The following is a 23,630-nucleotide window of genomic DNA, read 5'->3' as shown; positions in this document are numbered from 1 at the left end:
CTCGTGGGCAGCCCTGACACTGTAAACGGCTCTGCAAGGGAAGACATGGTCGTCCTCATTTGCTTATGCGTCTTGCTGTGGGAAGAGGCTTACGGATGGGGATTCAAGAACGGAATCTTTCACAACTCCATATGGCTTGGTAAGAAACTTCCCTCACCCTCCCGAGCTTCTTCTTGGGAACATGGATCCTTTGACATCACAGAGGACTGAATCGAAGCAGGAAAGATTTCTAGCGTGTTCACAGCTGAGGTTTTCACAGAAAATGCTTTAGAAAGAGACACTGACAAGGTGTTGAACAAAGAAAGTTTGCTTTTTAAACTTAAGGCTCTCCTTTTACACAATGTACAAAAAAAAAAAAAAGGCTAAGATGTGTCATTGTAAAAATGTATTTTTAAGATTTCGAGGCAGATATGCTAGCTCATTGGTGAGTATTTCTTTATGAAACTTAAACACCAGTATAATAGTTTTGATTTTTTTTTTTAATTTCATTAGCAGAAAGATTTTAGGTGAGGTGGGCTATGCGGAACTTGTGCAGTAGTTCTGAACTCTGTGCACGCCGAGCTGTGGGCTACATCTTAACCTCTGTAACTATCTTTCAACTATTTTAACAAAACTAGAGTGTAATACAGGAAAGAAAAGGAAAACACTTTTTACTTTTTAATGCATTCATCAGGCTTTGGTCCTTTTTGTCATGTAAGTACTTTCCGAGACCTTTGGTTAAATGAGGAAAGTTCTTTTAGTTTGTTAAATGTAAGGGATGACTTAGGCTAAATACTGAAAATGAACAATAGACCAATAAATGAATATATATGCAGAAAACTCAAAATTCACATTGTAGCACTCAAAACAATACTGGAATCCATATGCTTCAACTTGATGCTGCATTTTGTTCATTATTGTATTTAGCAGAGAGAAAATTTTTGATTGCTGGCTGGGAGGTAGAAAATCATTCTTGCACAAAATAAAGAAATAAAAAAGAAAGCAAAAATTAACCTAGATCTTGGTTTTGTGCTTACTAGGCAACACATGGTTATAGACTATTTTCCCCTTTCATCAGGGTTCTCTCATGTAGTAATTGCAACCATGAGGGTTTCATTAAAAAGCTGGATTTGAGCTGCACAGCCTTGCCGCCTCTTTCTCCAGCATGAGTCAGAAACTAGTTGCAGTGTGACCATTTGCCCAAGATGGGCTCCGAAATTCGGTAGATGTGTGCACACCATCCAGCTGAAGAAATACATACACGTTTGTCAGAAATGGGGAGACACCATAAAGCTAGTAAGAATTAAAGTCATACGGGGATATTTTGAAACGCCAGCAATTTCTCCCGGGATTGTGTAGTTTGAAGTCATTGTTTTTGTAGTCAGTGTGTATGGTACAAAAAATATAAACCTGGATAGAAAGCAGTTCTGCCCCAAAGGTAGAGAGAAGCAAGCCAAGCCTTTGTTAGGAACACACTGCGGAGGCTTGAGACCCAGTCAAATGCTTCGAGGTGGGACAAGTTACTGAGCAGCCAGCCCAGCACAAATTGGTTACAGTTGGTTGGGTCAATATAATATTAATAGCTCTTTAGGGATAAAAGATAGCTGGGTTTGATGGAAGGGATCTGGTAGCAAGGGGGAAGAACAGGACATTTGAACTCTGACTTCTAGCTTCTTTAACGGCAATTTAACAAGAAAGGAACTGACAGACAGGAGATGTCAGTGGGTCAACATGGACCTTGAACATTAAAAACCCAGAGAACAATTACTTTCAGTCTTTGTACTGAACCTGCAAAAGGCGGGAAAGTTGCACACTGTGAGCTTCTAATAGGCTGCAACAGCTATCATATTCCCATTTGCAGGATGAGGAAACTGAGGCTCGAGAAGTGATGTCTACAAGGTTACCTAACTCCTCCCAGAAGCGGCAGCAAATACCAGAGCCCGCAGTCCACTCTTGTTGTTTGCCAAAAGAAGAAAAACAGCTTTTTACGTTTTATAAATTAAGTGGCAGAATAGGAAAATTAATAAAATATCATTTCTTTAGACCCATGTATCTTTTAAAACTTAGTTTCATTGCACTGCTTTGCATTAGTAGCTTAAAATCCTAAATCCAGAAATACTTTTAATTAACAAATATACACTAAAATAATAATGGTCCTGATTGTGTACTCCCAGTATTTGATTTGAGGCAGAAAGACTGGGCGCTCTGGGCTAGTCTGGGTTACATAGCAAAAACTTGTCTCAAAATAAATAAGTTAACAAATATATACATAAAGGGACTTGTTTATAATCATCCCTGGGCAGGGTCAAGTGTGGGGGTGCACACCTTTAATCTCGATATTCAAGAGACCATCTCTGTAAGTTCAAGGCCGGCCTGGTCTACATAGTGAGCTTCAGGCCAACCAGAGCTAGAAAGTGATATTGTCTCATCAAACAAACAAACAAAGCAACTTCATATAGAATTGTTCTTGAGCAAAAAGTTCTGTGATCACTAAGACTCAAGAGGCTGAAGAAGGATGATAGAGACTCCGAAGTAAACATAGGCTACACAGTGAGACCTCGTCATAAATTATTTCATTAACTTCATTAACTAAATAGACAAATACATACATTGAGAATTCTCAGTAGTGTTTGCTCATAAGGCAAAATGAAATAGAAATATTTAACAAACTGAAATTATGGCTCATGAAGATTGTTATTCCAGTTATTATCTTATTATCCAGACACATGTCATCAGTTTCCAATAGTTTTGTTCATTTGCTTTTAATTACTGGTAAGACAATTTGAAATTATTTTCTAAAACTCTTTGTTAAGCTCCCCCCAGAAAAGTATTTCAAGTTTGGAGTAAAATATTAAGAAAATTGAGCCCAGTGTGGTGGTGCATGCCTACAAGCCCAACACTCTGGGAGGGAGTGATGGGTAGATCTCTGTGAGTTCAAGGCCAGCCTGGTCTATAAATGAGTCAGGACAGCCAACACTATACAAGGAAAGCCTGTCTCAAAAAAAAAAAAAAAAAATCAGTTGGAGGGAGAGTTGGCATGTATTAAAATAATTTAATAATTTGTATAATTTTCCCATAATTTTTAACTTTACATTCTTGAATACAGATAGATTTTTAAATTTTTAAATTAACAACAATATTTATAATAAACATTAAATTAAGCATGCATCCTTTTTCTCTACCAAAAGGCATAGTGTCTAAAATAAAGACACTTAGTTCAGTGTGGTGGCATACATTTTTTTTTTCTTTTTGGTGGCTGGAGAGACAGCCATGGGTGCTGGGAACTAAACTCAGCTAGGCTAGGTTGTGAGCCTAGCCTTTAATGGCTGAGTCATCTCTCCAGCCCTACATTTTTTTTATTATTATTTCACGTACATTGGTGTTTTGCTTGCATGTATGTCTGCGTGAGGGTGTCAGATCCTCTGGAACTGGGAGTTACAGACAGTTGTGAGCTGCCATATGGGTGCCAGGTCCTCTGGAAGAGCAGCCAGTGCTCTTAACTACTGAGCCATCTCTCCAGCCCCAGTGGCACACATTTTAATTTTCACACTTAAATGGCTGAGACAGAAGAATCAAAAGTTCTAGGCCAACTGGGGCTACATACCACGACCCTTTGTAAAACAAAAACAAATAAGCAAACATTAAAAAAAAACAGGGCCAAAGAGATGGCTTGCAGTTAAGAGCATTAGCTGCTCTTGCAAAGGAAGCAGATTCCATTCCCAGCATACACATGGCAGCTCACAACCATCTGTAATGCTAGTCCCAGACGATTCAACACCGTCTTTTGGACTCCTCAGGCATGCAGTGCACAGATATACATGTGGAAAAAATAATACCCATATACATAAATTTACAAATTAATTTAAACAATGATAAATATACTTCAGTTGCCCACTCGTGCATGTTTAAGTTCTTCAAGGGGACAAGGCTTTATCCACAACACCTAGAAAAATTTATCACGCTACATGCTCAAAGGAATAAAACCGGAAATTAGTGGGTGTATTTTGCTTTGCCCCATGAAGGACACCTGAGCAGGTTATTTATAGAATGAAAAATCATCTCCACTGGTGATGAACTGATGTTGCTAGTGTTTTCTGGTCCATAAGCATGGGATGTAAGCTCAGCTGGTAGCGTGCTTGCCTAGCATGCGAACAAACAAACAAAAGACCCTGGTTTATTTCCCAGTACCAAAAAACCCACTGTTGCATGCTGTAATCCGAGCACTCAGGAGATGAAGGCGGATAGATCAGAATTTAAGGTCTCCCTCAACTGCATACCTAATTAGAGGACAGCTTGGCACATGAGACCTAGCATCAGAGTAAATAAAAAAAAAAAAAAAAAAAAAAAAACAAAAACATCCAATTGACTGTTGTCTTCTCTGAGCCACGGGCCTTAACCGTGTAATTTACAAGAGCAGGATCCCTGGAATCTCAAAAAGGGTGAAACAAAACCAGTGCCATTTCCCATCAAACCATGGCAGAGTCAGCTCTAGTCTGGGTCAGAGAAAAATTTGAGTTGAGTCGGAGCGTGTTTCTGGATCTGTGTCTTGCTGTGTGCCGAGGCATTCAAAACTTCACTGGAAACATCTCCGTGGTGGCCTGGTGGCCGACGGGATGGATCGGTATACAAACGCTTACTGGTGAGCTGCACAGCTGGGTGGTACTCCCATAGCGCCGTTGGAGATGAATGTGTGACTATTGACTGGGGAATCTTCACGTTGTTTCTATGGCGACATCACTGCCGTCCCCAAACAATTCACTGAAAACAGTGACCCGGTGCAAGATAGGGTTGTGTGTGACTTGCCTAAAATATGTGGGAAACAACATGCCAAAAAAGAGGTTAGAGGTATGGGAGGCTCTTTTTCTCTGCTGTGTTCGGATCGCTTTTCTTTGGTGCTCTGCTGGCTTGCTGAGGAGTCTGTCAGGTTTCCCCACCGTTTTTAAGTTCTTGACCACACTCTCAACTATATCACCTTAATCATTCCCTCGAACGGGCCTGTCCTCCTTCCCGGCGAGCTTCTGTAAAGAAGTCGTTTTCTCTGCTTTATTTTGCATTCTGAGTTTCCTTTATCTACTACATACCTATCCAAGCTTTTATGACTCTTTTTAAAGCCAAAAGAATATCAAAACTAGCTGGGCATGGCGGTGCACGCCTCTAATTCCAGCACTCAAGGAGGAAGAGGTAGGCATATCGTTGTGAGTTCAAGCCCAGCCTGGTCTACAAAGCAAGTCAAGGACAGCCAACGCTACACAGAGAAACCTTGTCTCAAAAAAACCGAAGAGAAAAAACAAAACAACTTTATTACTTGTGACTACTCATAAATATTGTATTAATTTTTTTCTTTCATGCTATCAGAAATTACCTAAACTCCAGTCTTTATGTATCCTATTTTTCCCCCTAAAATTCCCCCTCATTCTTTTTTTCCCCAAAGCTTTCTAACAACAAAAACTTAACTACCATGGCAGCTGACCTAGAAATTTCTTTGGCAAGAACATGTATCTGATGTAATCTCCCTGCTGAGGCAAAATTTCCTTTGTTCCACAAGAATGGATAATAGTGCATTAATGACATTTTGTAAATTCGCAGAACAAGCAGCGGGTGTGTACCACAGAGAAGCCCGGGCTGGCAGATACAAGCTCACCTACGCGGAAGCCAAGGCTGTTTGTGAATATGAAGGTGGCCGTCTCGCAACCTACAAGCAGCTAGAAGCAGCCAGGAAAATTGGTACTGACTTGATAATGGCTTTTCTTCTTATTCTCCCCTGGGGCCTTAGGGGAAATCCACCTTTTCCAAAACCTTTCCTAAGATTTTCTCTCAAGTCCTTTGGGATCATTCTCTATGTTGTAAGAGTATCTTTGCTTTCTGGAGCTTCCCTCATCCCTTCTGCCTGAAGCCAGAGAAGTTCCTGGTAACAGCATCTCATGAGGGTTAGGCATCATCCAGTGAGAACTAAGAAAATAAAAGTCACGGCAGAGATAGTGAGTTTGGGTGAGACGCCGACATAAAATCACTGATCAAAATGAGCTTTGGAGAGAGAGAGATTGAGAGAGAGAGAGAGAGAGAGAGAGAGAGAGAGAGAGAGAATCTGTTTTAAAACTTGGAAAAGACTCAGCTTCCCTGGTCGGGGATGGTCCTGATGAGACCTGATAAACTAGGGTCAGATGGAAGGGGAGGAGACCTCCCCTATCAGTGGACTTAGAGAGGGGCAGGGAGGAGATGAGGGAGGGATGGTGGGATTGGGAGGGAATGAGGGAGGAGGCTACAGCTGGGATATAAAGTAAGTAACCTGTAATTAATATAAAAAAATAAAAGTAAAAATAAAAAACTTGGAGAAGAGCTTCATTAGGAGAGAGAGCTGTGAGATAGCCACCATGTACGGCCTGGTAGGGAGGTTGATGGAACAGTTCTTTGAGTCATCGGAACAAAAAGAGGCTTTAGACTTTCCTAGATTTCTATGGAGTGTCAGGAGGCTCCGCTCGTGTGATTTAGCCTGGCTTAGTCTATATGACCCCTGGCACAGCCCTGGGCCAAGCACTAAACAGGACCGCAAACTTACCTTGCCGCTGGGGAGGAGAGGTGCTGCAAGGCCACAGCCCAGCATGCTTAACTTTCTGTCCTCAAGGTTTCCAGGAGAGACAAAGAAGCAGGTAGAGGGTCTATGATCTAAAAAATAAGCACCAAAGGAAAATAAGGACCCGTGTTACCTTGGTATCATTGAAACACTATGTATTGATGCGACTGTGATTGGTAATCATTTAAAACATTGTTCGATTTCTCTTGACGTGTTCATGTTGGTTTCCTCGGCTGTTAAATAATGCTACTTGACAAATAAATTTAGTAGTAGCAGTGCTGGGTCCCCGTGACTCCCACAGCCATCAGAGTAAAGATTGGAAGAATGCAAGAAGGTAGTTTGGTTCAACACGACTCAGTAGCTAGTACTGGCTTAAACTTCAGGAGTCTGACCCCGAATAGTTTATTTTAGGCATATGGAAGTGTAGCACAACTGGCGAGAATTGACTCAATCCCGTGTGCATGATATAACTTACAACCCGACTCCATGGAAAGTCTTTTTAAAGCACATGTGACATCTTCCATAAAGATGGGGTCTGCAGATTGACAAGTTCACAATAAGGGTCTGAGGGAGCATCTGGTGTGGTCTTGGTCACACAGATGGTGAGGAGGTCACCGGGCTATGAACCATGTCTGTTCCCAGCCTTCCAGGTAGAACACAGGTTACACATCCCTCCCTTTGAGGGGATAAACCTGTGTGTTTAGCATTCCAGGTTCCCCTAGTGCTTATCTTGTGAGCACAGGACCTCTGTGCCTCCCCCAGTGGTAGAAAGGCTATCATTTAAGGAACAAATGAGCTTTTTGGCTTGTTTGTTTTCAAGAGTCCCACCATATAGTCCAAGCTGGCCTCAGACTTGTAATCTTCCTCGTGCCTCAGTTAACCTCGTGCTGGGACTACAGGTACAGGTACAGACATACCAGCATGCATTTGTACTGCTGTGCCGTAGGGTTCAAAGCTGTGAGGAGGGCCTTACAATGGCAGGAAAAGGAAACTGGGAAGGTGATGATACCAAGAGACCTCCTGAAAGGTCCAGCAGTTAACTGTTGCTATTACTTGAGTGCTCACTCGGTTGGTTGTCTTTGGGTTTTGTGTATTTTATTTGTTTCGAGACAACATCCCACAGAGCCCACACTGGTCTCAAATTCACTCAGTAACTGAGGCTACTCCTCCTACCTTAGCCTCCCAAACCCTGGGACTACCTATATAGCCTCACTGTAGAGCCCCAGCAAAACTCGATTGTTGACCGGGCTAGCCTTGAACTCACAGTCATCCCATCTATCTCTGTCACCACATGCTGAGATTAAAGGTATGTACTACCATGCCTGGCTACCACTATTTGCTTTTTACACACACACACACACACACACACACACACACACACACACACACAAAAAAAAAAAAAAAAAGCTAGCTACCATCTCTCTTGAGACTCTCCATCAGAACTCCTTTTCTTACAGGCGAAAACCTGGCAGGGCCTATTCTATTTTTATACATTATTCAAGACAAACATACAGCAGTAAATTATCCCACAGCATCAGTAAGGGACTGTTTCCAGGATCCCCACCGATAGGCAGAATCCAAGAATGTTCAAGTGCTATGGATCAAACCCAGGGCCACGCCCTGCTGCACAGACTCAGGCACTGACCTACACCCACATCTCCTTTATGTTTTATCTGCTTGCTTGCTTGCTTGACTTTTATTTGTGTGTTTTTGTTTTTGAGACAACATCTTTTTGGTCTCACACTTGAGTACTGAGACTTCAGTACTCAGACTTCAGTACTCAGCCTACCTCAACCTCCTGAGTACTGGCTGATATTATGGACAACTAACCACAAGCTAGTAAAAGTCAGAATTCAAATTGTATAGCCAGGCATGGTGGCTGGCGCTGCATGCTGGCAATCCTGGTAGCACTTAGAGGTAAAGGCAGGAGCATTAGGAGTTCAAGGTCAACCTCAGCTAAATAGAGAGTTTTCGGCCAGCCTGGATTATATGAGATCACTTGTTGAGGAAAAAAACAAACCAACAAAAAAAAAAAAAAAAAAAAAAAAAAAAACGGAATCAGGGCATGGTGGTGCCTGTCGTTAATCCTGGCACTCAGGAGGCAGAGGCAGGTGGATCTCTGTGAGTTCAAGGCCAACCTGGCCTACACAGTGAGTTCCAGGATGGCCACTTCTGTTACACACAGAAACCCTGTCTTAAAAAAACAAAACAAAACAAAAAAACATTAAACATGTTTTATTTGCATTCAAACATTGGTTTGGTTTAGTTTGGTTTGTCATTTTGTTTCTTTTGTGGTGCTAATGACTTAACCTAAGGCCCAAAGCTTGGTTCTGCCTAGCCTGGCCTCAAAGTTAAAATCTTTCTTCCTCAGTTTCCGGGGTACTACAATTGCAAGGGTTTTCCCGTTCCACACAGAATGAGTTTGGCCACTTGAGAAACTTACTGTAGGAAGTGGCTGTCTCTCCCTACTAGGTGAGTGCCTAAACCTCCCTTCCTCTTTCAGGATTTCATGTCTGTGCTGCTGGATGGATGGCCAAGGGCAGAGTTGGGTACCCCATTGTGAAACCCGGGCCCAACTGTGGCTTTGGAAAAACGGGCATCATCGACTACGGGATCCGGCTCAACAGGAGTGAGCGGTGGGACGCTTACTGCTACAACCCAAACGGTTCGTTCGCAAACAACAGCAGCGAAGCAGCTCCCTGCCAAGGGGCTGCCAAGGGAGACAGCTCCTCCTTCCCAAAATGAGGAAACGGGGGAATGGTGGCTGGTGGCGGGAAGAGTATGCCTACCGTTCATAGGTCCTTTCAGGCTGTGAAAGGAGCCGAACTGTGTTCCCTCCTTCGTGAACAGAGAGCTATTCTTTGTTCATGTTCTTGGAGAAAGAACGCAGGATCTTTCTAGATATGTTCTCCCGGACAACAAAGTGTTACTCATGATGTGACAGAGCCTTTCTGGCATCTGCTGACACACTGAGGTGATGAAGTGTTGGATCTACGGTATGTGAAATTCCATAATGGTATGAGAATGATGGCAACATTCTAGGCTCCTGTCACAGCATTGCTTTATGGTACTGACCGTCACAGAACAGCCTTCCTTGTCCATAAGAACATACAGCACAAAATTAGGTGGATTCCAAGTAGGAAGAATTTTGCCTAGATCTGTCTACTGCACTCATTCAAAACAAAGTAAAAGGCATTCATCACAGGGCTATGACTGACACATCACCTTGGTTCCTTGGCTTGTTCGTTTGGGTTTGGGTTTTGTTACTGCTGTTCTTGGTTTGGTTGTTTGTTCTTTTGGTTTATTGTTTGTTTTGTTTTATCTTTGTTTTTTTAGACAGGATTTCATTGTTCATCCCAGGCTGGCCTGAAACTCACTATGTGGACCAGGCTGACCTCAAATTCACAGAGTGCTAGTATTAAAGGTGTGTGCCTCCACACCTGGCCCAAATCAATTTGTGCACACCTCAAGCTTTTAGTCCTAGCCTGCACTCTACTACTGCCATTGTTAATCATTGCCAGAGTCTAAAGTGAAGCCACGCATGCTATCACATGCCTTTAATCTCAGCTGTCAGGAGGCAGAAACAGGCAGATCTCTATGAGTCTGAGGCTAGCCTGGTCTACATAGTGAGTTCCAGGCCACCCAAAGCTATATAATGAGACCTGCCTCAAAAGCAAACAACAAAGCCAACGTATAGCATAAGTGAAGCAGTGTGAATGAAAGGGCTCTTCCACGATCCATTGTCCCGGTGGCACAGGTTTATAATCCAGCACCTGGAAGATATAGGCAGGAAGATCTGGGTTCAAGGCCTGGTTTGGCTATGGATGTGCACATTCAAGGTCAGCTTGGGCTACATGAGACCTTGTCTTTAAAAGACAATATTAATACCTACTTGAGTATATTCTTGTTTGACCTGATGACACATGACTGAATCCTAGTGCTCCGTGGACCGAGGCAGGAAGATCAGGAATTTGAGACTAGCCTGGACTACAAGTGGAATATCCATTTTTAATAATATTAAATAATATTTTTATAAAAAGTTTTAAAGGTAGAGATTTAACACAGTCAGGAAAATGCTTGCCTTGCAAGCATGAGGACCTGAATTCCAGATCCAGAACTAATTTTCTATCGTTGTTGATGATGATATTGTTTTGGCTCTTTGAGACAGAGTCTTTTTTACCTAGAATTTCCTATGCTGGCCTCAAACTCACAGAAATCTGCCTCTTTAATGCTGATATTAAAGTCCAAGAAATGATGCTATAACAAACAAACAAACAAATAAATAACAGCCTGCATGGTTGCACACACTTGCAATCCTCATGCTAGGAAGGCAGAGACAGGAGGACCTTAGGGCTTGATGGTTATTCAGCCTAGCTTACTTCTGGGGCAATGAGAGACCTCTGTCACAAAACAAAACAAAAAAAACCAAAACCCAAAGTTATCTTCTAGACAAAACACGAATGTATGCGTGTTTTGTTTTTTTCAAAACAGGGTCTCACTGTGTAGCTTTGGCTGTCCAGGAACTAACTATGTAGACTAGACTAGCCTCCAACACAGAGATCTGCTTGCCTCTGCCTCCCACGTGCTGGGAATAAAGGTGTATGCCACCACTCCTAGAACTAGGATAGGGTTTTTTGTTTGCTTGTTTGTTTGCTTGCTTGCTTTTCAAGACAGGGTTTCTCTGTATAGCCTTGACTGTCCTGGCTTACTTTGTAGACCAGGCTGGCCTCAAACTCACAGAGTGCTGGGATTACAAGCATGTGCCATTGTGTCCAGATAATAGATAGTTTTTTGGCTTCCACATTCAACCACTTCTAGACACTTAACTCACAGGGAATTTAAAATTATGTAGGCGCCTCGGTAGTTTTTCTCTAGGTCATGTTGCAAACCACCGATCCTGAGTTTCTTTGGATTTAGTTTTTGTTTTTCATTTGTTTTTCTTAACAGATTACATACTGCAATTTATAAAAATGAATGATTTGGAGAAGAAAACACACACACACACACACACCTTCTCCCAAATTCTGAATTTTAGTGTTCTAGAGAATACAGATTTAGGGCTGGGGTATCCCTTAGTAGTAAGACCTATGCTTAGCACATGTTAGATTTGGCTTGAAGCCCCAGCACCCAAAAAAGCAATCAAGAAATGAATGTGGTATAGCACAGCCATAATCCCAGTACAGGACGTAGATGGTAAGGGGTAATGCCATAAAGTCAAGGCTGTCCTAATCTGCCACGGCAAGTTCCAGGACAGACCGCGGACCCTGCCTTGAAGGGAGAAAGAGAAAAAGAGGACATAGTTTACAATTTATTTTACTTTAAAGTGACTTTTATAATGATGTTGTAAACAAAATTTACAGGATCTAAGCGAGTCCCTGAAGGCACAGTGTGGCAGCTACACAATAAAATTCCCATCACCTTGATGAGACTATTGATAACATGAATGTATATTCGACAAAATACACCAAAGTATATATAAATATTATATATATAATATTTTATGCCTTAAAAAAACCAAAGCAAGGAAAAATACAAACAGAAATACAAATGTTGTTATTCTTGCTATTTTCACATTTAAAAATTCACAAGGAGTCCGTGTTTGTTTCAGAACAGTTAGGAACTTAGCCTGAAGGATAGCATAATGTGTAAAGGACCTTGCCACTAAGCCTAATGACCTGAGTTCCATCCCTGTGACTCACATCATGGAAGGAGAGAACTGACTACCAGAGATAACACACACACACACACACACAAAGAATAATTTCTTTAATTTAGAAATTATTATCACCTATAAGCATATGTAATATCCTATGGATCATATATTGTCATTTCTTTATAATGTCTAAGTGAACTTTCTTTTTCCTATTTCAGCAAAGGAGTGTGGTGGTGTCTTTACAGATCCGAAGCGAATTTTTAAATCTCCAGGCTTCCCAAATGAGTACGATGACAACCAGGTCTGCTACTGGCACATTCGGCTCAAGTATGGCCAGCGAATTCACCTGAGCTTTTTGGACTTTGACCTTGAACATGATCCTGGCTGCTTGGCTGACTACGTAGAAATCTATGACAGTTATGATGATGTTCATGGCTTTGTAGGAAGGTAGGTACTGCTCCCCAACAAATGACGACCAGGGAACTTTCAGTATTTATCTGATGCTCCTATAGTTTTCTCTCCACTGTTCCTATGTACCTATTCATTCTCCATATTACTACTCTCTCCTGCAGGAAGTAATGTTTTTTCCTTCTCCTCCTCCATCTCTTTCTCCTCTCCTTTCTTCTTCCTCTCCAAACTTCCGCTTTTCTTCTTTGTTAGGGGAGCTGGGATTGCACCCCGGCCTTGAACTCATTATGTAGTTCAGGCAGGCCTGGAACTCCTGATCCTCCTGCCTCCACCTCTGCTTTTATATAACTTGCCAGCTGTCATGGGTTCAGAATCACTGACCACTAGAACCCCAGACTCTAACTGTTAGTTTATTGAACACTGGACAAAGACTGACCAGCCAGGGTCATAATCTGGACTCAGGAGCCAGAGTATCACATCTGTCTGGCAGGTTTCTAAGGCAGGTTTTTTATACGAAAAATCATAACCAGGTAACAACCAGGTAACCAGGTATAGGAAGCAAGGGGGGGGCAGCATTACATCATTTTGACTAGCTAAACATAATCCATGTTGTTCCAAGTATACTGTGTAGTATCTAGGTAGCTAGACAAAGCACTCTCAGCTGATTGGCTGAGATTTAAGGTAGGATAGCTCTTGGGGTTTTTCTAGCTTTCTGGGACCAAAAAACATAGCAGGATGTTATGATCTTTAACTCTAGCAGAACATGCGTTTATCATATACTGTTTTTTTTAAGATTTATTAATTTTTACTATTTATACAGAGTTCTGCCTGCATATGTGCATAAAGGCCAGAAGATCTCATTATAGATGGCTGTGAGCCACCATGTTGGTTGCTGGGAATTGAACTCAGGACCTTTGGAAGAACAGCCAGTGTTCTTAACCTCTGAGCCATCTCTCCAGCCCCCCCCCCCCCACACACACACACATACTGTTTTATTCTAAGCAGCAAGTATTGAACTATTAAATTGTATCCTGGTCTCTGGTGCATAGGCCTGAAACTTAATTTCACCTTATAATCAAAATAGAGAGTTGGAGGCAAAATGGCTTCTGATATGCTAAAGACTACAGCAGGTGTTAACAGAAGAGCTATAGTTATGCTAAGAACTGAGTAGGTCTCAACAGAGGGGCTATAGAGTTTAAGCAAGTTAAAACACCAACGGAGGATTTTTCTTTACTGGCTGTACCTATACTAACTATATCTGCCTTTGATTGCTGAGTTATAAAACCTTATTGTCTAGTTATTCAAAATCTCACATGACCAAAGACACAGGAAATGAAATTTCTGTTAAAATATTCAAGTCAGTCTCTCTCTCCCTCACTCTCATTTTGAGTACATTGTGACTCTTCTGTAGCCCAAGCCTGCCTCAAATTCACTATGTAACCGTGAAAGACTTTGAACCTGATTTGTCTGCCCCAAACTCCATGTTAAAAAAAAAATATTAAGGAATGAAAATAGCACATGCCTTTAATCCCAGCACAGAAGGAGGCAGAAGCAGACAGATCTCTGATTTTGAGGCCTGTCCTGATCTACCCAGTGAGTTTCAGGACAACCAAGGCTACAGGAAAACCCTGTCTTGAAAAAAACAACAATAACAAAAAATTAAGATTATCCATTGAGAGGCAGAAGCAAGCGGTTCTCTGGTCCATGTAGCGAGTTTCAGATCAGCCAGGGATACATACATGAGACCCCATTTGAAATGAATTATTTTTAATTGGAAATAAATAAGCCATTATCTATAGAAAATAAAGTATTTTGTTATAAATTCAAGTCACATCAACAGCTGAATTTTCTTTTGTGTATGTGTGTGTGACCTCTCTTTTCTAAAAATCTCCTTTCAGATACTGTGGAGATGAACTTCCGGAGGACATCATTAGTACAGGTAATAAACAACTCACAGCAAAACTTTTGTTTGCTTTTTTCTAGTGCCCTCAAACTTATTATCATTCACCCTTTAAACTTGAGAGAACTAAAACTGGAGACAGTTCATTAGCTTGCAATAATGTCAGTCTTTATTCTTAAGATTTCGGCCAACTCTGTGATCTAAATGATGTGTGTGGACAGCTCTCACTGACAGGCAACAGCTTGAATCTACAAGTCCCTAAGAATCGCTGTTGGCACAGGGATTCAGAGTGGTGACAAATGAGTAGGGACTGGCACTAAACTCAGTGGTACAGTGCTTGTTTTGTACATGCAATGGCTCTAGGTTTGAGTCCTACCACAGATGATGATGATGGTGATGATGATGATGATGATGATGATGACGATGATGATGGGTGAAAATATTCACTGATAAAAGACAGAATGAATTTTCAGGTAGTTATCACAGCACCCACCACAGTAAACGACTACATTGTTTGTATCACATTTCTTTCTCAGTACAACATTCCTTAGAGTTCCTTGTGATACATTCAGCAACCATTGCATGAGAAAAGGGAAATAAGCCGTCGGATAGTGGCTCAGGCCTTTGATCCCAGCAGTTGGGAGGCAGAGGCCTGCAGATCTCTGTCAGTTCTTGAGGCCAGCTTGGTCTACAGAGCAAGTTCTAGGACAGCTAGGACTACAGAGAAACCCTGTCTTGAAAAAAACCAAACCAAACCAAAACAACAGCAGCAACAAAAAGAAAACAAAACCAGAACAGGGAAGTGCTAGGATAAACAGTGATAAAATGGTTTCTTTATTGGCAACCTAAGGAAACTTTTAGAATGTTAATTTATGCAGTAAATCTCAAAAGGCCAGACATAATAGGCAATGTTTGCTAAATCTCACACACACTCAAAGCTATTTTGTATGCTCGTGTTTTAAGAAGTAATGCTCTTAAGACATGTCCTGTTAGTATCATAAATTGATCCCAATAGGCAATACTACTCTTTAAGTTATCCTAAACTGCTTTTTAAATTTTTTTATTTTCAGCTAAAACCTCCATTTTCTCACAAGTCTCTGCTTTCTTTCTCTTTCCAGCCAGCACTTGGCATTCTGATAGCATGTGTTTTCACTCCAAGTCATAAAATTATCACAGTTCTTCACTCCTCGGAGCAGCAGCACCCCAGCCAAGGCAATGCTCAGTCCTTTCCCCACACCCTGACTGGCTGCACTCAGATCTGAGGTGTCATTTTTACAAGCTGTGATGCTCTCTACTCTATCCATGAGCGCTCACTGTTTAAAGCTTATTAATGTGTTCTTGTTACAATCTACCCAAGAGGAGAAACTCATTCTAAATCTCTTATCTCTCTTTTCTCAAGGACATATTTTATCTTGACAGAAAATCTGAATGAAGTTGGCTTTAGACCAACAACAAGGCAGTTGGTACCTGAAATTTTTCCTTAAAAAACCAACAGTAGAGCTACATGTGGAAGCAGAGGCAGAAGGATCACCCAGGAATTTGAGGCTAGCCTAGGCTACATAGTGAGTTTCAGGTCTACCTAGTGAGATTCTGTCTCAAATACAACAACAAAAAGCATTAGTGAGAAGAAAGTCTGAAACCTAACTTATTCCATGTTTGTCCTGAATGAGTATCTTACAATAGGAATAATTAAACCAGTACTGGAATCTTTAGAATACTTACTCTCAGCCAGGCTCCAAGGCTCACGCCTGTAATCCCAGCACTCTGGAAGGAAGAAGCCAGCAGATATTTGTGAGTTTGAGGACAGCCTGGTCTACAAAGCAAGTCTGGGACAGCCAAGACTACATAGAGAAACCCTGTCTCAAAAAAACAAAAGTCAAAACAAAAAAACAAAACCAAAAAGAATATTTTATCTTTAGCAGGTCCTTATTAGATTATTTATGTTTTGTTTATATGATTATTCTTTGTATATTAGAGATACTATTTTCTCTTGTTTTGGCTTCCTCTTTAGATCGTCACCTATCACCTGTGAATTTTGAAATAGGATCCCACCTGAGATTGGCCTTAAATTCTATGTAGTCAAATCTAGTCTCAAACCAAAATCCTAATCCTCCTGTCTCAGTACAAATGCTTCAAGCCATACCCAGCTAACCAGGGCTTCTTTTACAGTACAAATACAAGAAATATTTAAATCAAGTAAAATGTTCCAATATCAGAAAAATGCAGTGTGACAAGTGTGAATTCAGGCTGCCTGGGTTCACATGTAATATGTGTGTGTATGTGTATATATATATACATACATACATACATATATATATATATATATATATATATATATGTATATATATATATATATATATATATTTACACACATACATACATATATATATATATATACATATATATATATATATATATATATGTATGTATGTGTGTAAATAGATATACATACTTGTTTTTTAATTGACTTATGGATTAAGGATCTAAGCTAAGAAATGCTCTGTGAGTTACCAAGATGGCTCAGAGATTAAGACCTCTTGTTGCTCTTGCAGAGTTCCAGGTTCCATTCCCAGCACTTAGATGGCAGCTTGCAGACATCTGTAACTCTAGTACCAGAGGCTCTGATGCCCTCTTCTGATTTTGGAGGGTACCAGGCATTCAGGTGGCACACAAATATACATCTGTGCAGACAAAACACTCATGCACATAAAATAAGTGAAGATAAAAATAAAATAACTTTTAAAAGAGGCATATAAAAGTGGAAAGGAAGATCCACTTCCGCAAAGCTGCCCTCTGACCTTCCATGCACACCATGGCAAGCCGTCCCATTCACAAACATCAGCAGCACATCCGTACACGCAATAGTGATGTTCTTTTAAATCTTTCCCCCTGAAATATTCCTCTATGCTATTTGAGCACATCATGTTAAAGTCCATTTTAACTCTGCTCTAAGAAGTAGGCCTCTAGGTTTATTTCTTGGCTTTCTTTTTTTTTCTATTAATTAATTGGTTTATTTTATTTTATTTTTTGTGACAGACTCTCTCTAACTACATAGCCATAGCTGGACTGGAAATCACTATAGAGATGAGGCTAGCCTTGAACTCGCAGACTGGTAGAGGCATATGCCATCACAACTGGCCCTAAGCTTGCTTCCTAATAATGCAAAGTGTATTGCTCCCCATCAGTTAGTAAGCTGCCCATCCACAACTCTTAGGCTTGAACTGATGTCAAGTTCTTATAATTCTGTGGATCCATCCAGAATTGTTTTTTGTTGCCTCGTGGTGCTGGGATCAAATCCAGAGTCTGGACATGCTAGAAAAGCACACTATCATAAAATTTTACTTATTTCATTTCATTTGGAGGGGCAGAAAAGTGAAGGAGCCGTGAGCCCTAGAGAATCTTCTAAAACAGAAAAGAAGACATTTTCCACATGAGATTAGAGGCCTGGAATCAAATATGAAAGTCCCTCACTGACTCCACTGAGCAGGGCAATTACAGATACTAAAACTTGAGAATCCACGTCTGGACGCAACACTCTTGATCATAACTCTCTGTGTTCTTTTGTGAGATGATAAGTCATTGAATTGTTAGACAAATCAAACAGAAGTAACCTCTTTGTTCTTTTGTGTGCCTCCCCCCCACAGGAAATGTCATGACCTTGAAGTTTCTGAGTGATGCATCTGTCACAGCCGGAGGTTTCCAGATTAAATATGTCACAGTGGATCCTGCATCTAAATCCAGTCAAGCCAAAAACACAAGTACTACTGGAAATAAAAAGTTCTTAGCTGGAAGATTTAGCCATCTATAAAAAAAATTTTTTTTAAGATTTTCAAAACATACAATATTTATGTTTGTAGTTTTTGGACCTCCTTTGTTCTCACTTTTGTATTTTTATTATTAACGTGTATTTATTATTTTTCCAAATGTGAAAGCAATACGTAAATGTGGGAAAAACTGAAAAAAAAAAAAAGAGGAAAAAAACCTCATAACTGAACTACATAGAAATAACTAGTGTTAAGATTTTTCAGCATTTCTCTTTCATTCATTTTTCTACCTGTAGTATATGTATATATGTAACTATATGTATTTGTATTTGAATTTTGGCATTCTGCATTATGTATAGTTTTTTTTATCCTGATATTTTTAACATTTGTAGCTCGAGTAATTCCCAAGATCACTGAGCTTTCTACAAAACAAGACTTCCATAGCTGTAAATATTCCCTGGTATGATTGTTCCCTGACTTATTTAAGCCAAATTTATATTGGGATGGAAGGTTGTTTTCATAAATATTGCTGTAATAAATACCCTTGGACATAAATATTTTTGTAGTTCTTGAATTTTAGTCCTCTTAATCCCTGAGCCTCCTCTCCCATCCCAGAACTTTTCTTTCTTGAAAAAGGACACAACTGGGTAGTTTGGTTGGTAATGTGGCTTTTATCTCTCTCTGGACTCCTTGGAGGGTCAGACAAACAGCGCAGTCAGTATGAGCGACTCCATGTGGCTTGGCGTGTTGGGCCTAGTGCAGGGGCTGGAGCTAAGCAACAGCCTCCAGTGAATCCTTTAACACGATGAGCATGCCCACTGAGAGACCAGATGCCAGGGCTACAGAGGTGGTTCAGAAGTTAAAGGCACATACTCCTCTTGCAGAGTACCCAAGTTTGGTTCCAAGCACCTATGTCAGATGGTCACAACCACTTGTAACTCCAGTTCCAGGGTATCCAGGACCTCTGTGGGCACCACATGTATGTGCATATATCTACTTATAGACGCATACATGACTTAAAATAATACATATTTTAAAGTGATTAGAAGCTGGAAATATGGCTCAATGGCTAAGAGCATTGGCTGCTCCTCCAGAGGACCTGAGTTCAACCACATGGCAGCTTACAACCATCTGTAACTCTAGCTCCAGAGGCTCTGAGGTCCTCCTCTGGCCTCTGAGTCACACACAAGATGCACCAACACCCACAGGGATTAAAGACAAACAACACATAAACAAAACAAGCTGGGCGTGTGTTGCACATGTCTACTCCCAAGCACCTGGGAGGTAGAAGCAGGTGGGGCAGGAGGATTTCTGAGTTTGAGGCCAACCTGATCCACAGAACAAGTTCTAGAACAGTCAGGGCTACACAGAGAAACCCTGTCTTGAGAAGCTCAACCAACCAGCTAACCAGCCCCAAGTATAAACAACAAGAGAACAATAAATTGTAAAAATAATAATCTTAAAAAAGAAAGAGACCGTAACTCTAGCTCCAGGATGCACATGACATACAGACAAACATGGGAACAAAACACTCACACACATAAAATAAAATACATTGAAAAAAATTTTTTAAAAGGGCCGTGGAGATTGATCAGCGGTTAAAAGGACTGAAGTTCAATTCCTAGCACCCACATGGTGGTTCACAACTGTCCATCACTCCACTCTACACAAGATGTACATGATAACAGATATACATATGAGCAAAACACTCATACACACAAATTAAGCAAAATAAATCTAGTTTTAAAGCTGGATATGATTGTGCATGCCTTTAATCCCAGTACTCTGTGGGCAGAGAGGCAAAGAATCTTTCTGAGTTTGAGGCCAGCCTGGTCTACATAGTATGTACCAGGACAGCCAGGGCTACATAGTGAGATTCCATCTTAGAGAAAGAGAGAGACAGACAGACAGATAGACAGACAAGAGACAGAGAACAGAACAGAGAGACAGAGAGATGATTAGATTCATCTATAAAGAAAAGCTCTTTTTTTGTGATACCAGTTGTAATAGACAACTGGTTGTGCCAAGATGAATTTGGATGTCTCCTTCCCAGCTGCCAATTGAGTATATGGCCAAAGAAGCAGCTGCTGAGGCTCTGAATGAGGAGTGGAAGGATTCTGTGGTCTGAATCAGTGGTGGGAACAGTAAACAAGGTTTTCCCTCAAAGCAAGATGTCTTGACCCACAGTACAGCACCTGCTGTTGAGTAAAGGACATTCTCGTTATAGACAGAGAGGAATCACAAGTCTATTGGAGGATGTGGATGCCAATCTGAGGGTTCAGAACTTGGTCATCGTAAAAAAGGGAAGAAGATGACAACAATGCTGACAGGTGCTCCTCTGCCTCTGTGGCTAGCAGAGGGCCCCAAGGAGCTAGCAGAATTTTAAAACTTCTCCATCTTTCTAAAGATGATGTCCAACAGCATGTCATCAGGAAACCCTTTAAAAAAAAAAAAAGAAAAAGGAATGCTTCAGCAATTCATGCGTCATCCTCGCGCAGGGGCCATGCTAATCTTCTCTGTATCATTCCAATTATATGTTCTGCTGAAGCAAGCAGCACCAAGAAACCCTTTACCAAAGAAGGTAAGAAGCATAGAACCAAATCTCCCCCCCCCCCACCAAATTCAGTATCTTTCTACCTCACGTGTCTTGCAGCACAAATGCCCAAGCATTGCTCTGAAGAAACAAAGAACTAAGAAAAGTCAGGATGAGGCTGCAGAATTTGCTAAACTTGTGTCCAAGAGAATGAAAGGAACCAAAGAAAAACATGTCAAGAGATGGAGGCTGTCCTCACTGAGAGCTTGTATTTCTAAGTCCAATTTAAAACAAAACAAAACAAAACAAAAAACTAACAAACAAATGAGCAAACAAATGCTGTGCTGTCTTGAGGGGAACACTATAAGAAGCTCCAGTGTCCCCAGGGTTTCTAACGGCTGCTACCAAAGATTCTAAGGAAGATGGATCCCAAAAGAATAGTATGGAAAGTACTTGACCCTTGCTTCATGACGGAAAACTAGAGACGGAGGCTTATTCCTAATATGAGAATTTGCTTCACAAATAGTAATATCCACGAGTTGCCCATTAGTATGAGTCACTGAACTGTCTTAGTTACTCTTCTGTGCTATAAAGAGACACTATGAAGAAAGTAGCTTATAAAGGAAAGCATTTACATGGGGGCTTGCTTATAGATTTGGAGAATTAGTCTGTTATTATCATGGCAGGGACCATGAAAGCAGGCAGGCAGGCATGGCACTGGGGCAGTAGCTAATAGCATACATCATGACCCACAAGTTGAGGTGGAGACAGACAGACAGAAAGAGAGAGAAAGAGAGAGAGATGGGGAATGGTGTGGACTTTTGAAAACTCAAAGCCTGCTCCTAGTGACACATTTCCTCCAACAAGGCCAGACCTCCGCATTCTTCCCAAACACTTCCACCCACTGGGGATCAAGCATTCAAATACATGAACCTATTAAGGCTATTCCGATTCAAACCATCGCATGACCAAATTAACACAACCCTGTACATTATTCCACTGATACTAGTGTTGAAAGAACTTCACAGACAAAAAAACATGTTGATCATACCATGCCACATGTGAATTTGAAGCAGGCAATATCTTTCTTGATGGCAAGCAAAATGGCAGTCTTGGAAGTTTGTTCCAACAAGAATACTAACCCATTTTATGAATTTTGAAAAACACATTTGTTGGCATACTTTATTGTCCCCTGAACAAATGAGCCATGTCCCCTACAACGTGATCTGATTGCTGGGTTATTTGTTATATGTTTTGTATGTTTTAAAGAACTGGGTGGAAAAATGAAGACACAAATTCTGGAAAATTTCACACCACCACTCTGATGAATTGAATGACATTATGACAATGAAATTAGTTTAAAGGACCATTATCCACCTTGGTTGAAGAAATTCTTTGCTTTAAAATATTTTTTTAGATTTGTTTATTTTATTTTATATGTGTGAATATTTTGCCTGCATGTGTATCTCTACACCATATGGTTGCCTAGTCCTAGAACTGGAGTTATGAACAGTTGTGAGCCACCACGTGGGCACTGGGAATTGAACCCAGATCCTCTGCAAGGGCAACAAGATGAAGCAGGAGAACGTACAGTTGGAGGAGAAAAAGAGATGGCTCAGAGGCCATCCAAAAAAACAGGAGCAGAAGGAACTGACCTTTGTGCTGGAGAGAGACTTGCAAGGACCTACTGGCCAGAACAGTCTCATAATAAACTTGCTAAAGGAGCAGACATTACTGTCTCTGGAGACTCACAGAACTTCCTGATCCATCTTCAGTAATTAGGAGAAAGTTCATTTCAATGGAGAAAGTAGAGAACATGAATGAAGAATGACAATTTAGAGTCAGCTCACCTTCATATCCAAGTGCAAGGACCTGAAGCAGAGGCTCCATACAAGCCAGCAAGGGACTCAAAACACTGAAAACACTATGAAGTAAAAATAGGTGAAGCTTTTGAACAAGAAAGCTTGTTCTGCCAAGACTACGTCCAAGGTAGAACAGGCATCCATTAACACAACTAAAGGAATTTATGAAAAAGAATCCAAGAAGGCATGTAATGTCTTCACAATAAGGAGTGTGGGGTTAAAGCTAGCAGCAGCCTAGGTGGTAAAGTGCTTGTCCAGCATGTAAGAGGCCCTGGGTTCAAACCCCAGCACTGCATAAACTAGGCAACGTGGTGCACACCTTTAAGACTAGCATGGGATGAATGATATCTGTCCCAATAGTAACCAGATAAATAAATAACCAGTTCTCAGTATGGACTTACTCATGCCACAGGGAGAACAGCAGGCCAGGGAAGGCTGCCCTGGACAGCTACTGCTCCCATCGCGTTCAGCTGAGGTGTGAAGCTATTTGAAATGTATTTACATCACAGGAGAATTTAATCCTTCAAATTCGTGTATAGTTTTCAGTAAATGGTTAAAGTTTATATAAAGAGATAGCACTATCTGTGTTTGGTTTCTAGGTAAAATGGTGTGATCACTTTTATTAAATGTTGTCTATTGTCCTTAATCTCCAAAAGAATTGTTTTGGTTTTGGTTTTGTTGAGAAAGTGTCTCCTGTAGCCCAGGGTGGCCTCAAGCTTACTTTGTAGCCAAGGATAAACTTCAATTCTTGGTCTTTCTGCTCAGGCTTCCAAGTGCTGGAAGTACAGGAACGCACCATCATTTCTGAAAACTCTTGCTGGTTACTAAAGACAGGGCTCTGAGCAGCTAGGCAAGCTTCCTATTTGCTCACAATTTCCTTAGGACTTTCTCAGTAAAGAATCCATTCGCCTCAGTGATACTGTTGGTAAAAAACAAAAAACAAACAAAACAGTGTAATGA

At 40.9% G+C, this 23,630-nt stretch overlaps 1 protein-coding gene and 1 non-coding gene across 2 annotated transcripts; one reads left to right on the top strand and one right to left on the bottom strand.

The window, feature by feature from the left end:
• Tnfaip6 (TNF alpha induced protein 6) lies at positions 1-18,398 on the top strand. The gene is made up of 6 exons (XM_055600733.1): positions 1-139; positions 5,566-5,703; positions 9,054-9,215; positions 12,422-12,650; positions 14,510-14,550; positions 18,156-18,398. The coding sequence occupies exons 1-6, from the start codon at positions 46-48 to the stop codon at positions 18,317-18,319; spliced, it is 828 nt and encodes a 275-aa protein (XP_055456708.1). The 5' UTR covers positions 1-45; the 3' UTR covers positions 18,320-18,398.
• Positions 18,399-20,728: 2,330 nt separating this feature from the next.
• Positions 20,729-20,831, bottom strand: LOC129671809 (U6 spliceosomal RNA). Its single transcript, XR_008719400.1, has one exon. It is a non-coding gene; the product is annotated as a U6 spliceosomal RNA (small nuclear RNA).
• Between the last annotated feature and the right edge of the window lie 2,799 nt (positions 20,832-23,630).

This window comes from Psammomys obesus, unplaced genomic scaffold (assembly GCF_907164565.1).
Source record: "Psammomys obesus unplaced genomic scaffold, mPsaObe1.curated_primary_1811, whole genome shotgun sequence".
Classification (NCBI taxonomy): Eukaryota; Metazoa; Chordata; class Mammalia; order Rodentia; family Muridae; genus Psammomys; species Psammomys obesus.
The sequence above is the reverse complement of the archived record's forward strand: the minus strand, read 5'-3'. Positions and strand labels throughout refer to the sequence as shown.

Coding starts and splice junctions, on each gene's coding strand:
- Tnfaip6 (XM_055600733.1), top strand. CDS start 46: ATGGTCGTCCTCATTTGCTTATGCGTCTTGCTGTGGGAAGAGGCTTAC. Junction 12,651..14,509: donor GTTCATGGCTTTGTAGGAAG/GTAGGTACTGCT, acceptor ATCTCCTTTCAG/ATACTGTGGAGATGAACTTC. Junction 14,551..18,155: donor GGAGGACATCATTAGTACAG/GTAATAAACAAC, acceptor TCCCCCCCACAG/GAAATGTCATGACCTTGAAG.